Raw genomic sequence first — 19,709 nt, 5'->3', positions numbered from 1 at the left:
ATGTCTTCATCTGTGTTCACCAGCATTTATAGGTGCATAGTGGAGTCCATCCTCACTAACTGCACTGGTATGACACCTGTTCAGCTCAGAGTTACAAAGCAATACAAAGAATAGTGATGTTAGCTCAGAATATTACTGGAGGTCAATGCCCTTCTCTTCAGGATATACATAACACATACTGCTTCAGAAAGGTAAATAGATTTATAAAAGATCTTAGCCATCCAGCAATGTCATTTTTCCACTTCCTCCATTCAGGCAAATGGGATGGAACCATTAGCACATGCATCAGTAGATTCAAGAGACAGTGTTTATCCACAGATCAAGAGGTTACATAAGAACCACTGATACTGACAGATATATGTTCTTATATACTGCATGTATATGTGTATGTATCTATGCATATTTCATAAAGTGTATATACTGTATATGTGATAGTCATGGTCTTTTTTGTTTGTTCCTGGTAGTGTAGATGTTCAAAGTAAACTTTCTTTGTGCTATGTACATAAAAAATAGTCTTGTTCTTGAATACACATTGGGAATATTTTGTAATCATATGATATGTAGGGGAAAATGTTTTAAAAAGATTAGGATATAGAGAGCTCTGGAAACACTCCCAGGTATAGTGGAAGCCCAAGAAAGTAGGGCTCTGCAGCTCCCCCTGGTGGCCTCCCATGAAGGTGTCCCATCCAAGTAAGAGCCCTGGCCATCCATCAGTTTCATTGTGTCACAAGAAGACTAATATGAAATGAGTTTATTATTATTATGAATAATAATAATATTACTACTAATAATAATAATTATAACATAAAAGATAAAAGACAAATATAATATTGAATTGTAATGTACAAACAACCTTGCTCTCAAGTACAGATTTATATTGCAACTCTTTAGTATACAGCATAATCAGACTTGTATTTTCCAAAGGAGAACTGAAACTGTACATCACGGTTATTTCCAAAAATACATTCAGAAAAATGTTTGTGCTGCTTTTCCTTTCTTTACATATTGTAGAAGTCTCAAGAGCTACACTAAATACAATCAACTTGTTATTCAAACAGCCATTCAAACAGTACTGCAAGACATTTATTGTTCTTATTATCTGATTAAAATACAGTAATAATTGCATCAAGTGACAGTCAAATGTATTTTATATAAGTACTTTTAAACAGCAAGTTTTCAGAACCCTACACTTCTCCAGTCTCCAATGAGCTTTGTACTGGGTTATCATTTTTATGTAAATGATGCTCGGACCTATTTCAGTGTTAAAAGTGAAATTTCATCAGAATTTGCTCAGCTCACAACTTGCCCCAGTCAAATTAAAACCTGGACTGAATATCTCTTTGAAATTAAACTGCAACAAAACCAAAGTCATGCTAATTGGCACTAAAGCTCAGATTAAGAAAACGAGTTTCTTTTCAATCACTCTTGGTAACAATGTCATCAGACCTTGTTCTTCTGTTAGAAACCTTAGTGTCATTTTTTTATTCATCCATTTCTTGCTTTACCCACATAAATCACATTAAGATACTTTTTTATTACGCCTCTGTAACATATTCAGTGTTCGCTCTTTCCTCTCCTGTTCTAATGCTGATAAACTTGTTGATCCTTTTATTACATTCTGCATTGACTACTGTAACTCCCTACTAGCAGGTGCCTCTTCTAATCTGTTATCACAGTTTCAGCTGGTTCAAAACTCTGCTGCAAGAGTCCTTACACAGACCCATGACAGCAAACAATCAACACCCATTCAGCTCTGCTATGACTGGCTCCTTGTGTCATACAGGACTGAAAAAAAACTCTATTACTAATCTACAAAGTTTAAAGCAGCCTTTCGCGTCAGTAACTCCTCCATCCACTAAGGTCCACTGATTCTGACAATCTTGTTGTGCCCCGAAGTTACCTGTGCTCAGTGGGTGATAGGGCCTTTAGCTCTGTCACACCCAGACTTTGGAACAACCTCCCTAAATTAATGAGATCATCTGACTCAATTCATTCTTTAAATAAAATTTAAAAAAACCCAAAACTCATTAGTTCAGGAAGGGATTTAACCTACCTTAATATTCTGACCATTTTTTTGAGTTTACCATCTCAGTCCAGGAGCTAAGGATAATTTATGTTTGTATCACTAGTCATGTTATTTATTCATGTTTTTTTTCTAGCATTTTTCTATTTTATTCTGGTTTATTGATTTTTTTTTTTATTCCATTGCAATGCTTTGTATAGCCTGCATTTATATGTATTCAGTGTTTATGCAGATGTTATGCATTCGATGTTATATATGCCCTGCTGTTCTTTCTGAATTTTTGTGAAGCGATCTGAGCATGGGAAAGGTGCTATACTGTATTTACTTTTACTTATTTGGCTGATGCCTTTTTCCAAGGCGACTTACAACATTTATGATACAATTTGTTACATTTCTTTTGGTTTTCCAGTTGAAGCACAGGCAGGTCAAGTAACTTGCTCAGGATCACACAGTGTCAGTGGCAAGATTTGTATCCACATCCCAGGGTGTGAATTCCAAAGCCTTAACCACTACACCACAGTGCCTACTTCAATATAAATACATTAATATTTATTATTATGTGCATATGATTATATTATGTATAGTCGCATACTTAATTTTCTCACGTGTAGTTTACAGCATGTATTGTAACATGACGGCAGCACTTTCCGCCCCTACTTTATTAGGATTGGCATGTATTGTTAAACAGCCGCTATCAATTTGCACTTCTATTGGACGATTGACACGTCAGTCACGGACACAACTAGCTGAAGGAGGAAGTAACTTTGTGTGGCTTTGTAGGACTTGGTGAGCGGACTGCTGTTTACTGCACTTATTAACTTTGTGATTAGTTTAGAATTGCACTGTTTTTTTGATATATTTACGAATTAACATACTTTCAGCATATTGTTAAATAAAGAACCCTCAAAAAAGATGTTATAATAAACTTCTGGTTACTGTGCTTTGCGTGTGCTGGTGTAAAAAAAATACATGTGAAAGATCTTAAGTGTTTCCAGTGGAATCTTCAGTTTAGATAAAAGAGGAAGAACACGTTTAATCTATGTATCAGTAGTCATAGTGTTACAGCGTCGTCAGTGTTGAAAAATCGAAACTAAGTCTTTCAAGTGGAATTGTATGAGTAGAAGTGTGCACCTATCAGCAAAAGAAACAATAAAATGCCGTGGAAAAGAGCAGAGTTTACAACACGCTTCCGTAGTGAGTGACAATCCCGTTTTCCACAAGTTTAACATTGTTTTAGGAAATTCCTTAATAAACCATCAGTAACTCCTACCACCAGTTTAAAGTTCATTCAAATTTCATGATGTCTATGTGTTATTTATTTATTGTTGAATAAAATTATGGTCTTTTATTCATTAGGAAATTAGGTTACGGCGTTATGCCACCCAGAAAAAAAGCTCTTCCTCGCCCACTGCCTGAAGGATGGATTGTAACAGATGCAGAAAAGAGGCAATGGACACTAGGAAAAATGATTGGACAAGGTGGATTTGGCCTGATATATCTAGGTGAGTTTTTTTTTTTTTTTTTTTTTTATATATCTCCCCCCCCCCCCCCCCCCCCCCCCCCCCCCCCCCCCCAAGACAAATAATCTTAAAATTAAGACAAAATCAATTATCAATTTAGATATTACTTTTTACTTAAACAGTTTACTTTTTCTAGCCTAGTGGTTTATCCCCGCCCTGCATCAGGCATAGATTTCCTCCCACAAAACCTATGTGTTAAGTTAACTAGTGATTCAAAATTACCCTAATGTATATTCTAGCCCAATTGTTGACCCTGCCTTATATTGGATTCAGATGTCCTCCCACAAAACCTTTGCATTAAGTAAAGTAATGATTAAAAATTGCGCTGATGTGTATGCCTTATGCCAGACTGATACCTCACTCTGTGCTGGTTCTTCTTTTGTCCCCAGTGAGGACAGGATTGACTTCAGCTTTATACAACCCTGGAATGGAAAATCAAGTTCATAAAATAGATGGGAGGATGTGTAGATGGGCATTATGTAGTCATGTTTGTTAAATTTAAGTGCCAACAATCGGTGGAAGGGATGTCTTTTCATTTGAGGCTTCTTCAAACTTGTTTAAACTGCAAATTAGTAATTGATCTCTTCTTAAATTGAATGCCAGTCTACTTGGCATTTCAATGGTATTAAGTTTGTACCAGCTTTGAACTGTGATAGGTGAGTTTATGCAAAGATATTGACTTTTACTTTATACTGTATATGGATATTTGTTTATCATGCATGTCATGAACCATTTCAATTGAGGTTTCGTGTCTAGGTTGTTTTTTGTCTTGATATGCAATATTCATGAATTATTTGCACAGGACATTACTGCATTCTGTTTAACAAAACACCTTGAATGAAAAATGTGCCTTGATATATAGACTGTATATCTATATACATTAATTAATTTGATAGTTGTGGAAAAAAAAAATCAGCAGGGAATATGAGGGGAAAAAAGATGTGGAGAGAAAATTGGTGAACATTATTGTTAGCCACTGGAATTGAGTTAATCATTATACAGTATGTATGCACTAATTCATCTTTTTTTTTTTTTGTACTTGCTCACAGAGCCTTCAAGACTGTACAATTAAAATTATTTTAATTTACATACTAGGTTTTTAGTTATAAGGAACACTGTGTCATACAAGGAGTCCAGTTCAAGTTCTTAATAATTGGTGCTTCATCAACTCTCCTAGGCTATTCTTATTGTGACCGTTATTTTTTATAACACTAAGCTAGATGTCAAGGTTGCTTCTGTGTGATATTTGTAGCTTGTGCTTGCCACTACACAGGTTACAGCACAATATGTTAGTTGGTGTCTCGTTTTGGCAAATTTTGTCTGGATGGAGAACTGAAAACAGTGTTTTCCCCTACATCTGTTCTATGTTGTCATGATTATGAAAGTTAATAAGCTGAACAGAAAACTGGGCAGTGATTTGGGTGTGTCTTAGTTTTCTGAAGCAGAATGTCTTATTTTTTCAGCTAGCAGTTAGAGAAGTGAACTTTATCTTAAATCTTTCCCAATATATCAAAAAGAAATTCTGAAAGCCATCTTTTGGATATATAAAACTGCATCTTTCATTATGTTAAGATTGATAAACTTGAATTCCATGTTTGTCGTGTTGTAATAATGTAACTGAAATTCTTTATTCAAGAAAAAAAATGATTTATTCAAAAAATGGAACTTGATTTATAGTACAGGTATGTAATGGTAAGAAGTTTTAAATTTGGGGTTTTAAGAGGATGAAAATATGAAAAAAGGTGGCTTAAGAAAAGGGAAGAAAATACAACATGATATAGCATTAAGCAAAATATTGTCAGAAAGATTAATAGTTACTAGCCAACCAGCGGCGTAACATACGCCGCATAATTATGTATTGATGGGTGAACACTTGCTGAACGACACAGTTGTCCAAATGGGGTGGGTTTGTGAATACCACTGAGTGAATGAAAAGATGGACCTCTGGAGAGAGCAACATACAATTGTCCGTGACTGAAAGCGGGATCGTCTGTGACGATGGAGGCCACGCTGGTGAAAGTTACTTCGTCGGTTAGGGATAAGTTTCAGCACTTGTTCATTAAGGTGTAGCGAGTCTTCGTTGTTGATGCTTAATATAGCTTGCTTACTGAGTTGTTCCGGAGTCACAGTTGAGAAACACTTTTTTAATGTCTTTTAAGCACAGGGAAAAAAAGTAACATGTGAAACATCCGTAATGTAATAAGCCACCAAGAAAAGTAACATTGCAACAATGCACGCTACGATCCGATCGCTGTAAACAGAAGTGAAAACAAAATCGAGGCCGGTGCATTCTTTAACTGTCTTGTAGCGCAATGGTAGTGCTGCTGTTTTGCAGTAAGGAGACTGTAGAAGATTTTGGGTTCGCTTCCCGGTTTCTCCCTGTGTGGATAGCGCTTTGAATACTGAAAACACCGGTATATCAATGTAATGGAGTATTATTATTCTTATGCGTCCAGCGCTCTCTCTCTCCCGCGCCTGTATGCGTGTGTGTGTGTCGCTCGCTCTCTCTCGCTCGCTGCACGTGTTCCTGCAGGCATACCAGTAAGTGAATGAAAAGATGGAACTCTGGAGAGAGCAACATACAACTGTCTGTGACTGAAAACTGGTTTTGGCAGATGCATGCACATCTTTTTGAAAGTTTGGCCCTGTGCCTTATCAGTTGTCATCGCAAAGGCAAATCTAACAGGAAATTGTCTTTGTGTTAAAGTAAAAGGCAAATTATCGGCGACAAACTGTTTTACACGCTGCATACATACTACGCCGCATAATCACGCCGCTTTTTTAATGTTTTTTAAGCAGAGGGAAAAAATGAACATTTGCAAAATCCGTAACGCCGCTTTCAGTAAGTACAATGCACACGCGTTTAATTTGTCAGCCACTTTTTGCCAGCAGCCTTTTCTGGTTTGGGCTGCTTTTGCAGTGTTACCGCTTGTGCATATTAAATCTTGAAATCCTTCGAGTAACTAATTAACTAACACCCACCCAGCTTGTGAGAAAAAAAATGTGCCCGTTCTTTCATCATTTTGTTGCAGCCTATCAAAGACTTGCTGATCATGTTTTCTAGACTCAATATACAGTGGAACCTCGGTTCACAACCATAATTCGTTCCAAACCTCTGGTCGTAAACCGATTTGGTCGTGAACCGAAGCAATTTCCCCCATAGGATTGCATGTAAATACAATTAATCCATTCCAGACCATACGAACTGTATGTAAATATATTTTTTTAAAGATTTTTAAGCACAAATATAGTTAATTATTACACCATAGAATGCACAGTGTAATAGTAAAAACATTGAATAACACTGACATAAACACCCAGGCTCCCTGCTCAGCTGCATGGCATGTGCAGTGCATGCGCAGGCTCTCTCTCTCAGCAGCACGGAGCCCCCCCCGCCCCCCCCCCCCCCCTCTCTCTCTCTCTCACTCTCTCAGCAGCACGCGAGCCCCCTCCCCCCTCTCTCAGCAGCACGGAGCCTCCCCAGCCCCCCCCCCTCTCTCTCAGCAGCACGTGAGCCTCCCCAGCCCCCCCCCTCTCTCTCAGCAGCACGCAAGCCCCCCCCCTCTCTCTCTCTCTCTCTCTCTCAGCAGCACGCGAGCCTAACCCACCCCCCCCCTCTCTCTCAGCAGCACGCGAGCCCCCTCCCCCCTCTCTCAGCAGCACTCGAGCCTCTCCAGCCCCTCTCTCTCTCTCAGCAGCACGCGAGCCCCCTCCCCCTCTCTCAGCAGCACGCGAGCCCCCTCCCCCCTCTCTCAGCAGCACGCGAGCCTCCCCAGCCCCCCCTCTCTCTCAGCAGCACACGAGCCTCCCCAGCCCCCCCTCTCTCAGCAGCACGCGAGCCTCCCCAGCTCCCTCCCTCCCTCTCTCAGCAGCACGGCGAGCCTCCCCAGCCCCCCCCCCTGTCTCTCCGCAGCACGGAGAGTTGGTGGGTGTGGCTCCTTCCTGCGTGCGCCATTGGCGTGTTACTTGTCGGCGGTTTAGTGAATCCACGCCCCTTCCGGCGTGCTTTCCATGGTCGGCTACTTGTCTTCTGGCTTAGTGAATTATATATATAGATAATGCAGTTATTCGACTCATGCAGTGGACGGGGCAGTGTCTGTGAGTCTTTAGTACACTAATTTGTTTAAATTGCTGTTTAATTCCCCAGCAGTAGTAGAAATTCTTGCTTATTTTCACCACTTATTTTGCTCAATGTATTATTTGTGTGTATGTATGTATGTATGTATATGTATATTTGTTGATGTGGCGTAATTACTTCTTAATTTTAAGCACTAACGTTTAAGTTATTAAACTAGATATGATATTGTCTCTGCGGTGGGTTGGCACCCTGCCTGGGATTGGTTCCTGCCTTGTGCCCTGTGTTGGCTGGGATTGGCTCCAGCAGACCCCCGTGACCCTGTGTTCGGATTCAGCAGGTTGGAAAATGGATGGATGGATGGATAATATTGTCTAGAAGTAACGGTTTGAGCATGAACTGCTATCACATTGCTGCGCCCACCACACAACTAACCACCTCAGGATGCCAAATTAGGACCTGAGTGCAGCCACGCAATGGGTGACACCTCAGCATCACACACACTTTGGCTTACAAATTATGTAGGTATTTTCTCTAATGGTGTTTTTTTTTTTTTTTTTTTTTTTAATATAAACTATGAGAAAAGGAATGTTGGTCTGCTCAGGTCCACAAAACATTTTAACAGTGCTCTTTTAAAAAAGAGAAAATCAATAATTTTGGAAATGTATGCCATTGCACAATGCGAGCAGCAACGGGCCATGGAACTAAAGAACGGGCTTAATTAATAACAAGAATTGGCGCCTAATTAAGCAACAGGTTGGAGTGAAACTGGTTGTAGTTTAAGACCCTGATTTAGTTGGTCTTCTGTTGGCTCACTCACTTCACGTTTCATTTCTGTTTGGGTTCCATTTAAGGAAAGAAATGGCGCAATTTAGAGGAACGATGAAGAAATTCAGGGGAACAAATCTTAAAAAAACAAGTCAATTAAAATGAAAGGAAAGGGAATTAATCAACAGCAAAAACTGGTCACCAATTGAGAAAAGGGTTAGAATGAAATCCTGCAGCCACTGCAGCCCTCCAAGACTGGAGTTTGAGACCACTGATATTATTAGAATAGAAAAATACTTACTAATTGGAAATTTCCTGTGCATTGAAAACGTTTATTTAACTTGTAGCTTGACTGGCTTAAAATATGAAATGTTTTAATATTAAAATTGAGCATTTTCAAATTACTGAGGAAAACTGTGATACATTCAAATGACTGCAACTTCAAGTTGGGAATAACTTGGAACTTATCTTAGTTCAGCCAGATGTTTGTTGGAAAATAGTGTAGTTTATGTATACCATGGGCCTAGAGTCCTAGTATGTAGACTGAAATAAATCTGCTAGATGCATCATTAGCTGTTTGTTTTGTGTAGCAGTCTCATCATTTGCTTTATGCTTTTATTATTTATTCCTATAATGATACTTAATTTGAAAGCTGCAACTGTATATATAAAATATAGATTGACATTTATGTCATTGTGGTGGAAGTGGTTAATGCTGTGGTCAGTAGTCTAAATTAAACTCCTGTAGCTGGAACTGTGTCTGCATAGGTTTTTCAAAAGGTGGTGTTTTCCACCTGAATACCAAAGAGATGTGTATTAGGTTAAGTAGCAATTCTTAATTGACCTTGTGAAGGTGGGTAAGGGTGTGCATGTGAGTGGGCCCTGAGGATATTCAACCACACGGTTGCAATTTGAAATGTAGGTTATCCTTGGCCCATAGGTGCTCGCTAAGAAATGGTTTTAAAAATTTTGTGGTCCAAGCGCGTTCTCTCTGTATGTCTGTTCGCTTTTCACGAGAGAATTACTTAACGAATGTAGATCTGGTTGTTTTCTGTAATATGCTTGAACTTTCCAGTTGATTTTGCAACTTTTCTCATCACGTGAAGTACCATAGTTCGCTTGCGGTACCGATGTATTTATGCAAATCTAAGAGAGTGGCTGTGGGCCGAGAGCAGGGGGGCGGAGCCTTCCTCATTCACTAACCAGCCTCTGTTCGAGTTGGTCTACGTCTCGCCACGTGTTGGAGTGCACCTTGCCTTCGCTTACCTAGCAATATCTGTTTGTTCAACAGACATTATCATCTACAGATTGTTAAGGAGTAATGTTTGACGTTTTTGAGAGAGAGAGAGAGATCAGAGCTCCATGTGTTTTAGAGGGTAGTTGCTGATTGCCAGAGATATCACGGCCATATGCTTTTCTCCCCATGCGGGGGAACGCTCTCCCGTTGGAGCTGAACATGATCAGATATACAGTGATCCCCTGCCTATCATGGAAGTTACGTTCCAGACCCATCAGCGATCGGTGAAAATCCGCGATATAAAAAGACCATATAAATAAACACTTTTTTTTTTATAGTTTAAGCCTTAAAATACCCCTCCCACACGCTTTAAACACATGTAAACATATTAAAACACACTTTGTAAACACATATGATATGTGGATGTCGGGCTAAGGATATGAGTAACATCTCTCTATTATAAAAAAAATCTTGGCAGGGAGACGAGGCTTGATCTTCTCAGAAGACATCCCGCGAGAGACCTTGTAACGGTCACGCAAAACAAGGCAGTGAGACAGAAGGACAGCTGCCGTACAGGCTTTTAAATGATCGACGTGGAGCACGACAAGCAGTACAGACATCTTGGTAGAAGCAGCGCAAAGCCAGTAGCTGGTGCGTTCAGCTCCCCCCCTCCCCTTCACAACGTGAATGGGAGAGACAAAAAGTGGCAGGAGCGTAGCGGGCCTCTGGGGAGGTTGAGCAAAGCGAACGAGACCTGATCATCTTGGAGAGACACTTTGATGACACGCAAGACTGGACATTACAACCTCAGGAAGCAAAGCCCGTGAGACCATGACCTTTGCACGTTACGCCCTACTTACAAACAATTTAAAACAAGTTCACTGACATCTAACCTAGCAGTTGTTGGAATGTTTTTGGCAGACAAACTTCAGGTGCTCCCAGCTCTTAAAACAATGACAAGCAGAACATGCAGTTTGCCAGCAGCAGGTGCAGCAAGCCAGCATGCGTTCAGCCCTCACACCCCAAACCTTCTCCTCCTTCAGAACGCTAGTGACAGAGACGCGAAGTGGCAAAAGGACAGCTGTTGTACAGGCTTTTAAGTGATTGACGCAAAGCGCGACAAGCACAACTCACAGCTGGCCAGCAGCAGCAGCAAGACACCAGCTGAACCGGTCGCATCTCTTTAGCGTGCGTTCAGACCCCCCCTTCACAAATCGAGCAGTGTTATATGGCCCGTGAGAAAGAGATTTAACCACACCCGGGGCAGGAAATAAAGGACATATATTGTTTTTACAAAAGTTTTAAAGTAAAAATTAAAACAATGCATATGTAACAATTCCCATGAAAATAACAATCTCTTTAAATTGTTTATCTGGTAAACCAAACCCGGGGTTGAGCGAGCAAAGCGATCAGGGGGTGAAGCCCTGTAATAATAATAGTAATCTATATATATAAAATCCCTGTGTGCGTCCAGGTGTCCGTGTGTGGGTGTCTTCTGGTGAAGTGCGCATGCGCGGGGCACGGTGCGATGCACGATATTACTGTCGGAGAAAGTTGCAGGCGTTTTACTGAAATACAAACCAGTATTAGTGCGAGAGGAAATTAAAGGTACACGATACAGTGACGCATATTACAGCCACATACAAGCCAGTATTACTGTCAGAGGAGATTAAAGGCATATTACCAATGCGCACGCCTGTATTACCGCCAGAGAAAATTAAAGGTATATTACGGACGTACAAGCCTGCGGACTTACAAGACGGTATCCTTCAATAAGGGCGTGCACAAAAAGGCGAGCCTCAAAAGGGCGACCTCAATTGAATAATGGCGCGCGTAAATAAAGATCTGCACCTTTGTTGCTCTTCACATATTCCAGAGCCATTTGAACTAAATTATCTACGAACACCTTTATTCACCGCGCTCAATTGAGGTCGCCCTTTTGAAGCTCGCCTTTTTGTGCGCGCCCTTATTGAATAGAGCCGTACAAGACAGTGTTACTGTCACAGAAAATTAAAGACACACAATACACGGCGGCAGCCCATGAAGAACGGTCAGCTCAGCAAGTAAACATCAACAAAAGAAAGGCTGAAAGAAAGAAAAATACGACCAACAAAAAGAATGAGGTCAAAGTCCCTTGCCATTTAATATAGACTGTTCCTACTAATGTTTATGCACTACTGTTCTAGCGCCCGTTATTGTAACGGGCTAAATGACTAGTAATAATAATATTAATAAATCCACAATGTAGCGGGGGCACGATAGCTGAACCGCGATATAGCGAGGGATCACTAGTGCCAACATCTATTGATTTTTAAACTTTGTCCTGTTTGATTACTATGTGGGCGTAGCCACAGGATACAGCTAATAATACTATATTGGAAGCTGAAAGACTTTATGCCTTAACTTATCTTAACAGTTATTATATTCAGCGCCAATTTTGTAATTTACAGTACAGGTAGTCCCCAGGTTACGGATATCCGACCTACGACTTACGAACGAGGACACAGCTGCGACACATGCGCCTCAATAACTGCTGCTCCGTCATCTTCGGCCTGGGGATGCTGCAAGTGGTGGCTTGAGGGGGGCGATTTTGCTGCTCACGCAGTGTAGTGTCCCTCGGGCGGCTCCCGGAGGCAAGCGGTGACCCGTGGTCCATAGTCACCGGGGCCACAGCTATCGTGTGCAGGACAATGGTTCGCTGCCTGCCCACTACGCCGCCGCAACAGCTACTGCTCCGGACTGGACACAGACTGGATGGAGCGGAGAGGGGCGTTTCACTGCCCGCCCAACACACAAGGCTGGTAATGCTGCAAGCGGTGACCCGGTTGTGGCTGAACAGGGCGGCGGGGGGTAGCATTGTAGTGTGCCTCGGATGGCTGCCTGTTGAATTGGGGTTGGGCGATTCACTACCCGCCTTTGGCTGCACTGTGTTCGTTCTCGGTGGGCGGACACTGCAGAGAGCATACTGTAGTGGAGGTGACTGAGGTGGGCTGGTGATGAACCGCCCCTCGCCGCCCCCATTCATTCTCAATAGCAAGCCTGCTTGTACTGTTACGCACATAGCAGGAAGTTGTCTCTTGTCAGTACATCAGACGTGTTGATGGGTGCCTTCCTGCTGTGATAATGTGTACAGTGCTGCGCAGAAGAGCTCATCTTAACCTTTTGTCTTCACCCTTCAAGAATGTCTCTGAAACACAAATCTAATGCAAATGCTGATGATACACTAAAGAAGAGAAAAACCATCACCATTGAAAATAAAGTAGAAATAATAAAAAGGTCAGAGAGAGGTGAAACTCCACTCCACTTGGTTACAGTCGGTCAACAATAGCATTTATTAAAATAATGTACCTGTTCCGACTTAAATACAAATTCAATTTAAATACAAAGCTACAGTCCCTATCACGTACGTAACCCGGGGACTGCCTGTATACTATTTAGTTTGGATGGTCCAGTGCATCTCTACAATGATTGCCATTTGCTTTGTAATAATACTTACATTTAAAATCACTGTAATTTTCATTGATCATGTCATAATTTATTAATAGTGTTTTTAAGGGGCCTTATTTAATTTTGTAGTTATGAGTTTTAAAATTATATGCTATAGTGCTCTTTGATAGAAATATGTGGCAGGTATCTCTCACAGGACTGGCAATACCACATTTTGACAGTTGAGCAATTTAGGTTTATTACCCTTGCCTCATTCATAAGCAGCATCTCAAGTCCTTCAAAAATGTGGATGTTTCTGCTTACAACTGTCATTTTAACAAATAATACCACATCTGTCTGTCCAAATGAAAGTGATTATCTGCCAAGCCAACTTTACATTAAACCATTAATGAGCTACATAAGCAGAAAAATTAACCCTGATTTTGTACACAAGTGTACATTAGTGGATGCTAGCATGCAATTACCCTGCATTTATACTATCCAGCTTCCTGACAGTTAACTTTTTACTTGCTTAAAAGTCCCCACAAATGAAAGAACTGTGTGCCACTCACTGGTTGTTATTGAAAAATTTAGAACTTTACTGCTATGAACTGTTGTGCAATGCACTTTACCTTCAGGTGATACCACTTAACAGTGCTTATGTTTAGTACACAATATAAGAAATAACATTTTAAATTTTTTTTTAAATCATGATTTACTAGTTTTTCGTAACAGTACACTAAAGGTTGAGAGTTTATATTTTTTGTTAATATTTTTGATTTTGCTTTTAGCATCTCGAGGTACTGGGAAACATGATGAAGATGAGGCAGAATTTGTAATTAAAGTAGTAAGTAGTGCTTGTAATTTTTTTTTCGTCTTTTTATCGTGCTGTAAATGTCTCTTTGCTTGTCACCTTGTTATTGTAAGAAGTAAGATCATCTATTTGGTTAAGTGCACAAATAGATGCTTATGTTTATTTTAAGTATTTGTAAAACAATTATTATTATTGCTACATTTTAGATAACTGATTGTCTAGCTAATAATAAATATATTTTTATATTTATATTTAAGAAATATTTTATTCTAAAGCTGCAGTGTTTGCAAATAGTCATTAGTATTGCACTACAATTTTAGATAAATTGCTGATAGTCTAATTGGAAAAATATATATTCATGTTGTTATAACATGTTTTATACACAGATTTGATTTTACTGTTTGTTTTTCATACAGAAAAACTTTTTGGATTGGATCATCATTTTTATTTGATTTAATCATTATAACTAAAATAATGCATATTTAAATATTCTTTATTGTTTTTTCTTTAACTGCTTTTGTGTAAAGCTTTATAATGTCTAATGTGAAATTTTTGATTCATATTTTGTGCCTTGTTAAGGAATATAAAGAAAATGGACCACTGTTCTCTGAACTTAAATTTTACCAAAGGGCTGCAAAGCCAGCTGATAGTAAGTGTGTTCTTTTTATTTTGTTTAACATAGATGTTTAGCTAAATACCATTAACTGCACCACTTACAGTAGTATATCTGGCTGGTAAAATGTAGTATACATAAATGTGAAGAATTTAATTAATACTTTTTTCTCATTGAGGTCATGTTTTTGTATGAGTACTTAACTGCTACTCTAATGGTCAATGACTTGTAAGTGTATTTATTGATAGAAAGTACTGACAACCATATTTTCAGAGGGACATTTTAGTCATGTGTAAATCTCTCCTCTTTTTTTAGTACAGGATTACTATAATATTTATATCAGTATATAGATTTTCTGATACCCAGGGTGGAATACCATTTTGTTGATTGTTAGATTACCCTTTATTTATTTACCTCATTAGAAAGCAATGTAGTGGATGGGAGCACTCAAATGTTTTGTGGAAAAGGGATCAAAAAACAGTCCCACTGATTCTCTAACATGCACTATATAAAGTGTTCCGTATAAATACAGTACACCTTGTGAGTATAGTAGGACTCAAGATTGGTCCATTGATTTATGATTTATTTATATGTTATGCTAGTGCTGTACTTACATGACTCATGACATCCAGTGTCACCGTTGCAGCCATTTCCACCCAGCATGTTTCAACATTCTTATAAAGGTTTAAGTTTAAATCCATATTACGAGGGCAATCCCAAAAGTAAGGTCTCCTATTTTTTTTTTAGAAATACAAACAAGCGTTTATTTTCTATAATGTTTACATCATTTTAAAGGTTAAAGACTTATTTGTTTTTCTACATAATCGCCATTTCGGTCAATGCATTTTTGTAGACGCTGTGGTAGTTTTAGAATGCCCATGTCATACCAGCTCACCGCCATGTCCTTCAGGAAGCGTTGAACCTCATCTTTCACCTCTTCATCGGAGCAGAATCGCCTTCCGGACAAATGTTCTTTCATCTTAGGGAACTGGTGGTAGTCACTGGGTGCCAAGTCTGGACTATATATGATGAAGTTCCAACCGCGATCTTTACGCATGTTTTCCACAACCTTCGCAACTGTCTCGTCGGAAATTGACGGTCTCCTGCGGGAACTTCGCACTTGGCGGTAGCGTTCAACGGGAGCTCCATTTTCAAGGGCTGCCAAGCCAAGATTGAGCATCCCAGCGAAGCCGCACATGCTTGTTTGGGAGTGGAGGAAGCACCAGTCACAACAGTTTGGCCAACAGCCGTACGAACAGTTTCTCTACGTCCCCACCGCTTCGGAGACCTTACTTTTGGGATTGCCCTCGTACATTTGCAGTTGATGTATTGCTGTGTTGGCCAATAAAAACTGAAGCTCAAATGCTGGAGTTATAGTGAGAGCCAAGAATTTTGAAGCTCTGACTCTTGGGGGGGAAAATAGCCCATTCCCTAACTTTAACCCTCATTCCCCAGCCCTGATAATCCTGACAATTTTTAAAATTCTAATCCACAGATTCTTCGATGTCCTGAAATTAACAATTTTCAGATGCTAAAACACATTGTGCTTTTAACTGAAACCCAACTAGTCATATTTAAACAATTCTATTGTTTGTAACAATCATTGCAACTATCAAAAGATTCATGCAACATGTATTTGTTTAATGTTCCTCATCACCATCTGTAAATGTAATAGTTTGACCAAAATCCTTTAAATATTATTGGTCAGTTCTCTCGCTTTAGGTAGCTTGGTCCCACATGAGAACAACTTTCATTCTCTTTCTGTAAAAAATGTGTGTTGTTTTCACAGAAAGTTTAGTTTTTATACTAGAGATTTTGCTTCATGTCTTGTCAAAGTATAGTTGTTTCTGTGCCAAAAAAACACTGCTCTATTTAATAATTTTGGGAAGTTCTATCTTAAAACAGTGCCTTAATTTATTTGATTAAAATCAGTAAGTTACATTACATTTATATTTCTATCCAGAAGAGTCTGTTTTCAGTTGAATTAAATATAATTTCTGGTTTTCTGTATTCAGTGCTGTACAGATAAGAGGAGAATGCTCCACATGGAGCAAGGTCATCAGTGGAGTACTCAGGGGTATGTCCTTGGACCATTACTTTTTCTGATTTATTCTAATGATGTTGATTTGGGTATAGTTAGTAAACTTGTCAAATTCCCAGACACTAAAATTGAAAGGATGGCAGACACTGAGGACACAGCAAAAACAATTCAAAAAGGAATGAATAGCCTTCAGAACTGGCCAAACACCTGGAACATACTGTTTAATATAGAAAAGAAATTTTCCTGCAAATCATCTAATGTAGTCTACCTAATTTTCTGCATGAAATGTCCTGACACTGCACTCTATGTGGGAGAAACTGGACAAACACTCCGCCAGAGAATGAATTTACACAGGTTCCACATTAAACATGGCCACACAGATGTTCCTGTGGCGGCCCACTTCAACAGCCATGGACACTGTGAGAAGGACTTTAAAGTCACAGTGCTTATGGGCAACTTCAAAACACCGCAAGAGAGAAAAGAATGGGAAGTTAAACTCATGCTAAAATTTAATACTTTACAACATGGATTGAAGTACTAGGGTGTTGTACCGTGTTAGCCATTATGAATGTAGAGAAAAGCCAAGCAAAATGACACCTTTTATTGGCTAACTAGAAGAAGATGTCGCTGTCCATGTGTGCCAGTTTCTTCCACCGGGTTAGCCAATAAAAGGTGTCATTTTGCTTGGCTTTTCTCAACATGGATTGAATAAAGACAAGAGTTTTATGGCCAGATATGAGGATTGTTTACATCTCTCAGAATGACAGACAGCCTGTCTACAGACCCACATTGTTTTGAAAAAACTCATTACAAACTTCAAAAGACTTTGTTGGACAGTTATCTTATCCAGAGATCTTGACAATACATTGTTCTTTTCTCTCTTGTTAAATTAACCCTAGCCTGAATGAATCTATTAATTTTTTACATTTAAAATTTCTCATTTAAATATTTACCAATGTCGTTTCTTGTCCTAGAGTGTGTATATAAACATAGGAAACTCCAGTTTCTGTATTACATCTTGCCTGAAGAAGGGGCCTGAGTTGCCTCGAAAGCTTGCATATTGTAATCTTTTTAGTTAGCCAATAAAAGGTGTCATTTTGCTTGGCTTTTCTCTATATAGAAAAGTGCAAAGTCCTACACGTGGGCAATTTGAATATCAATTATAAATATCAAATGGGAGACACTGTCCTACAGGAAGCAGAAGGCAACATTTTCATTGACTAAGTATTGCACAGATGCTATTAAAAAGGCAAATAAAATATTAGGCTATATCATAACTGCTGAATCAAGGGATGTTATGGTCAAACTATTTAATGCACTATTAAGACATCTGGAGTATTGAATGCAGTTCTGGTCACTACAGCAAAAGAAAAACATAGCAGCACTTGAAGCTGTGCAGAGTAGAGTAACCAAGTGCATGTCATGGTTTAAGGACATGTCCTTAATTAAACCTGTGTAGTCTTGAGCAGAGGAGACTGTGTGGACCTAATCCAGGTATTTAAAATCCTCAAAGGCATTGATAAAGTCGATCCAGTAACATTCTTTCGGCTTAAGGGTGGATCACGTACTCGAGGACATCGATGTAAATTAAGGGGAAGTGCATTTAAAACTGAAGGCTTGAAGCAGTTCTCTATGCAAAGAGTTGTGGGATTCTGGAGCCAACTACTGAGACATGTAGTTGAAGCAGAATCCTTGACAACCTTTAAGAAAAATCTGGATGAGATATTGGTACAGCTCAGCTATTAGCTAAACAAATGGGCTTGATGGACTGAACGGTCTCCTTTTGTTTGTCAAATTTCTCTTGCTGGTGAATATCAAATAGTGTTGTGTCGACACTTTTATGGACTATTGTACACCTTATTCTACTGTCAACATTCTTTTAGTATTGTACTGATATTTGACATTTATGTTTTGTTTAAATTTCTCAATGAAAGTTATTGCTTTTTATTATTTCAAATATTACTTATGGAATCATGGCAATATTAAATAATTTTTCTGTGATCTGATCATCAAAATCAGTACCACTTATTATTTGTATTGTAAGTTGTTTGTGTTTTGGAATGGTATTTTACTATTAAAAACTGTCAACAGCAGAGCCATTGAGGGAAAGCACTGTTTTAATTTCAGTACGAAGTAGAACTATAATGAATCATTTTTTTCTTTATCCAGCATTTCGGCCTTTTAATCCTTTTAGCTATTCTTCCTTAGCTTTTTTTATTTTATTAGGGCCTTGAGGTGCGTTTGCCATCCTACCTTATATCCTGGTTCTTCAGTCATTTTTTTGTTTCTTTTTTTTAATTCATCTTTCCTAATGGGTCTGTGGTAGAGAACAGTGCTGGGCTGGGGGTGTTTGTTAAACTTCAAACCAGTAATTACAATTTCACCTTGTTTTATTTATTGAAAAAATATTGACAAACAGGACCCCTGCAAAGTCGGGGTTCAGAGTTCGCAGCCTCAGTCATTCGCGGATTTTTCTTTAGAACCTATCTAATAATTGTTAGTGGAAACCGCAAGTATCCTCCGCAATTTTTATGGCTTTTTTCATGGCAATACTGTACTGTAGAGAGAACAGGAAGCAACTGTAGAGGAATATGTGGCTTGGGATGGTGAAAGTAGCCAATAGAATTTGAAACTGCAACTCCCAGCAGTCCGTGCAGTGGCTCCGATTGGTTGTTTGTTGAGGTCAAAGGATGTCAGCGTGGCTTTTAAAATGGGGGCCGGTGACCAAAAGCAAAAAAAGTTTTTGTAATTTGTGTTTCAAGTTCTTGTCTGTCTGCCTTCTGTTGGGTTACCTGTACTTATTCGTTTTCTCCTGGATCATTTCGTGGTTGGTGTCTGGATTGTCTGCCATCTGCCTGTGTACATGAGGACTGCAAGTGGATTCATGGCCATCCTGCGAAGAAAGGAGCCCTCCTGAACCTGTCCACTCGTCTTCACCATTTCAGGAAATAGCAGTAGGACTATCTTTACATTCCCATTCAACGTGCGGATCTCTGGACCATCTATTTTCATCATTACATTTCATCTGTTGCCGTTTTTCATGATTTACTGTGTGTGTTTTGTTTGTGCTTTGTTGTATTTAATATGTTGCCGTAAGGGGAACAGGGGTGGTATCGTTGTTTTCATTTATTTCATTTGTTTTCATTACATTCTTTATTTGCTGTTTAATTACCAGTTTGCTTTGTTTTTGTCT

At 39.2% G+C, this 19,709-nt stretch overlaps 1 protein-coding gene across 5 annotated transcripts in view; it reads left to right on the top strand.

Annotated features, from left to right (window-relative positions):
• The first annotated feature begins 2,717 nt into the window (after positions 1–2,717).
• The window catches only part of LOC114666252 (serine/threonine-protein kinase VRK2), a 136,400-nt gene continuing 119,408 nt past the window's right edge, over positions 2,718–19,709 (top strand). For 4 of the 5 annotated variants that reach the window (XM_051919621.1, XM_051919619.1, XM_051919620.1 and 1 more), the window contains exons 1-4: positions 2,718–2,809; positions 3,380–3,525; positions 13,840–13,895; positions 14,442–14,511. In XM_051919621.1, the coding sequence (XP_051775581.1) occupies positions 3,399–3,525; positions 13,840–13,895; positions 14,442–14,511 (253 nt within the window). In that variant the 5' untranslated portion in view covers positions 2,718–2,809; positions 3,380–3,398. Of the gene's footprint in view, positions 2,810–2,999; positions 3,218–3,379; positions 3,526–13,839; positions 13,896–14,441; positions 14,512–19,709 lie in introns of those variants that run through there. The other variant, XM_051919618.1, reaches the window with a different exon arrangement.

The sequence above is a fragment of the Erpetoichthys calabaricus genome, chromosome 15 (genome assembly GCF_900747795.2).
Source record: "Erpetoichthys calabaricus chromosome 15, fErpCal1.3, whole genome shotgun sequence".
NCBI lineage: Eukaryota > Metazoa > Chordata > Cladistia > Polypteriformes > Polypteridae > Erpetoichthys > Erpetoichthys calabaricus.
Note: the sequence above shows the minus strand (reverse complement) of the source record. Positions and strands in the feature narration are given on the sequence as shown.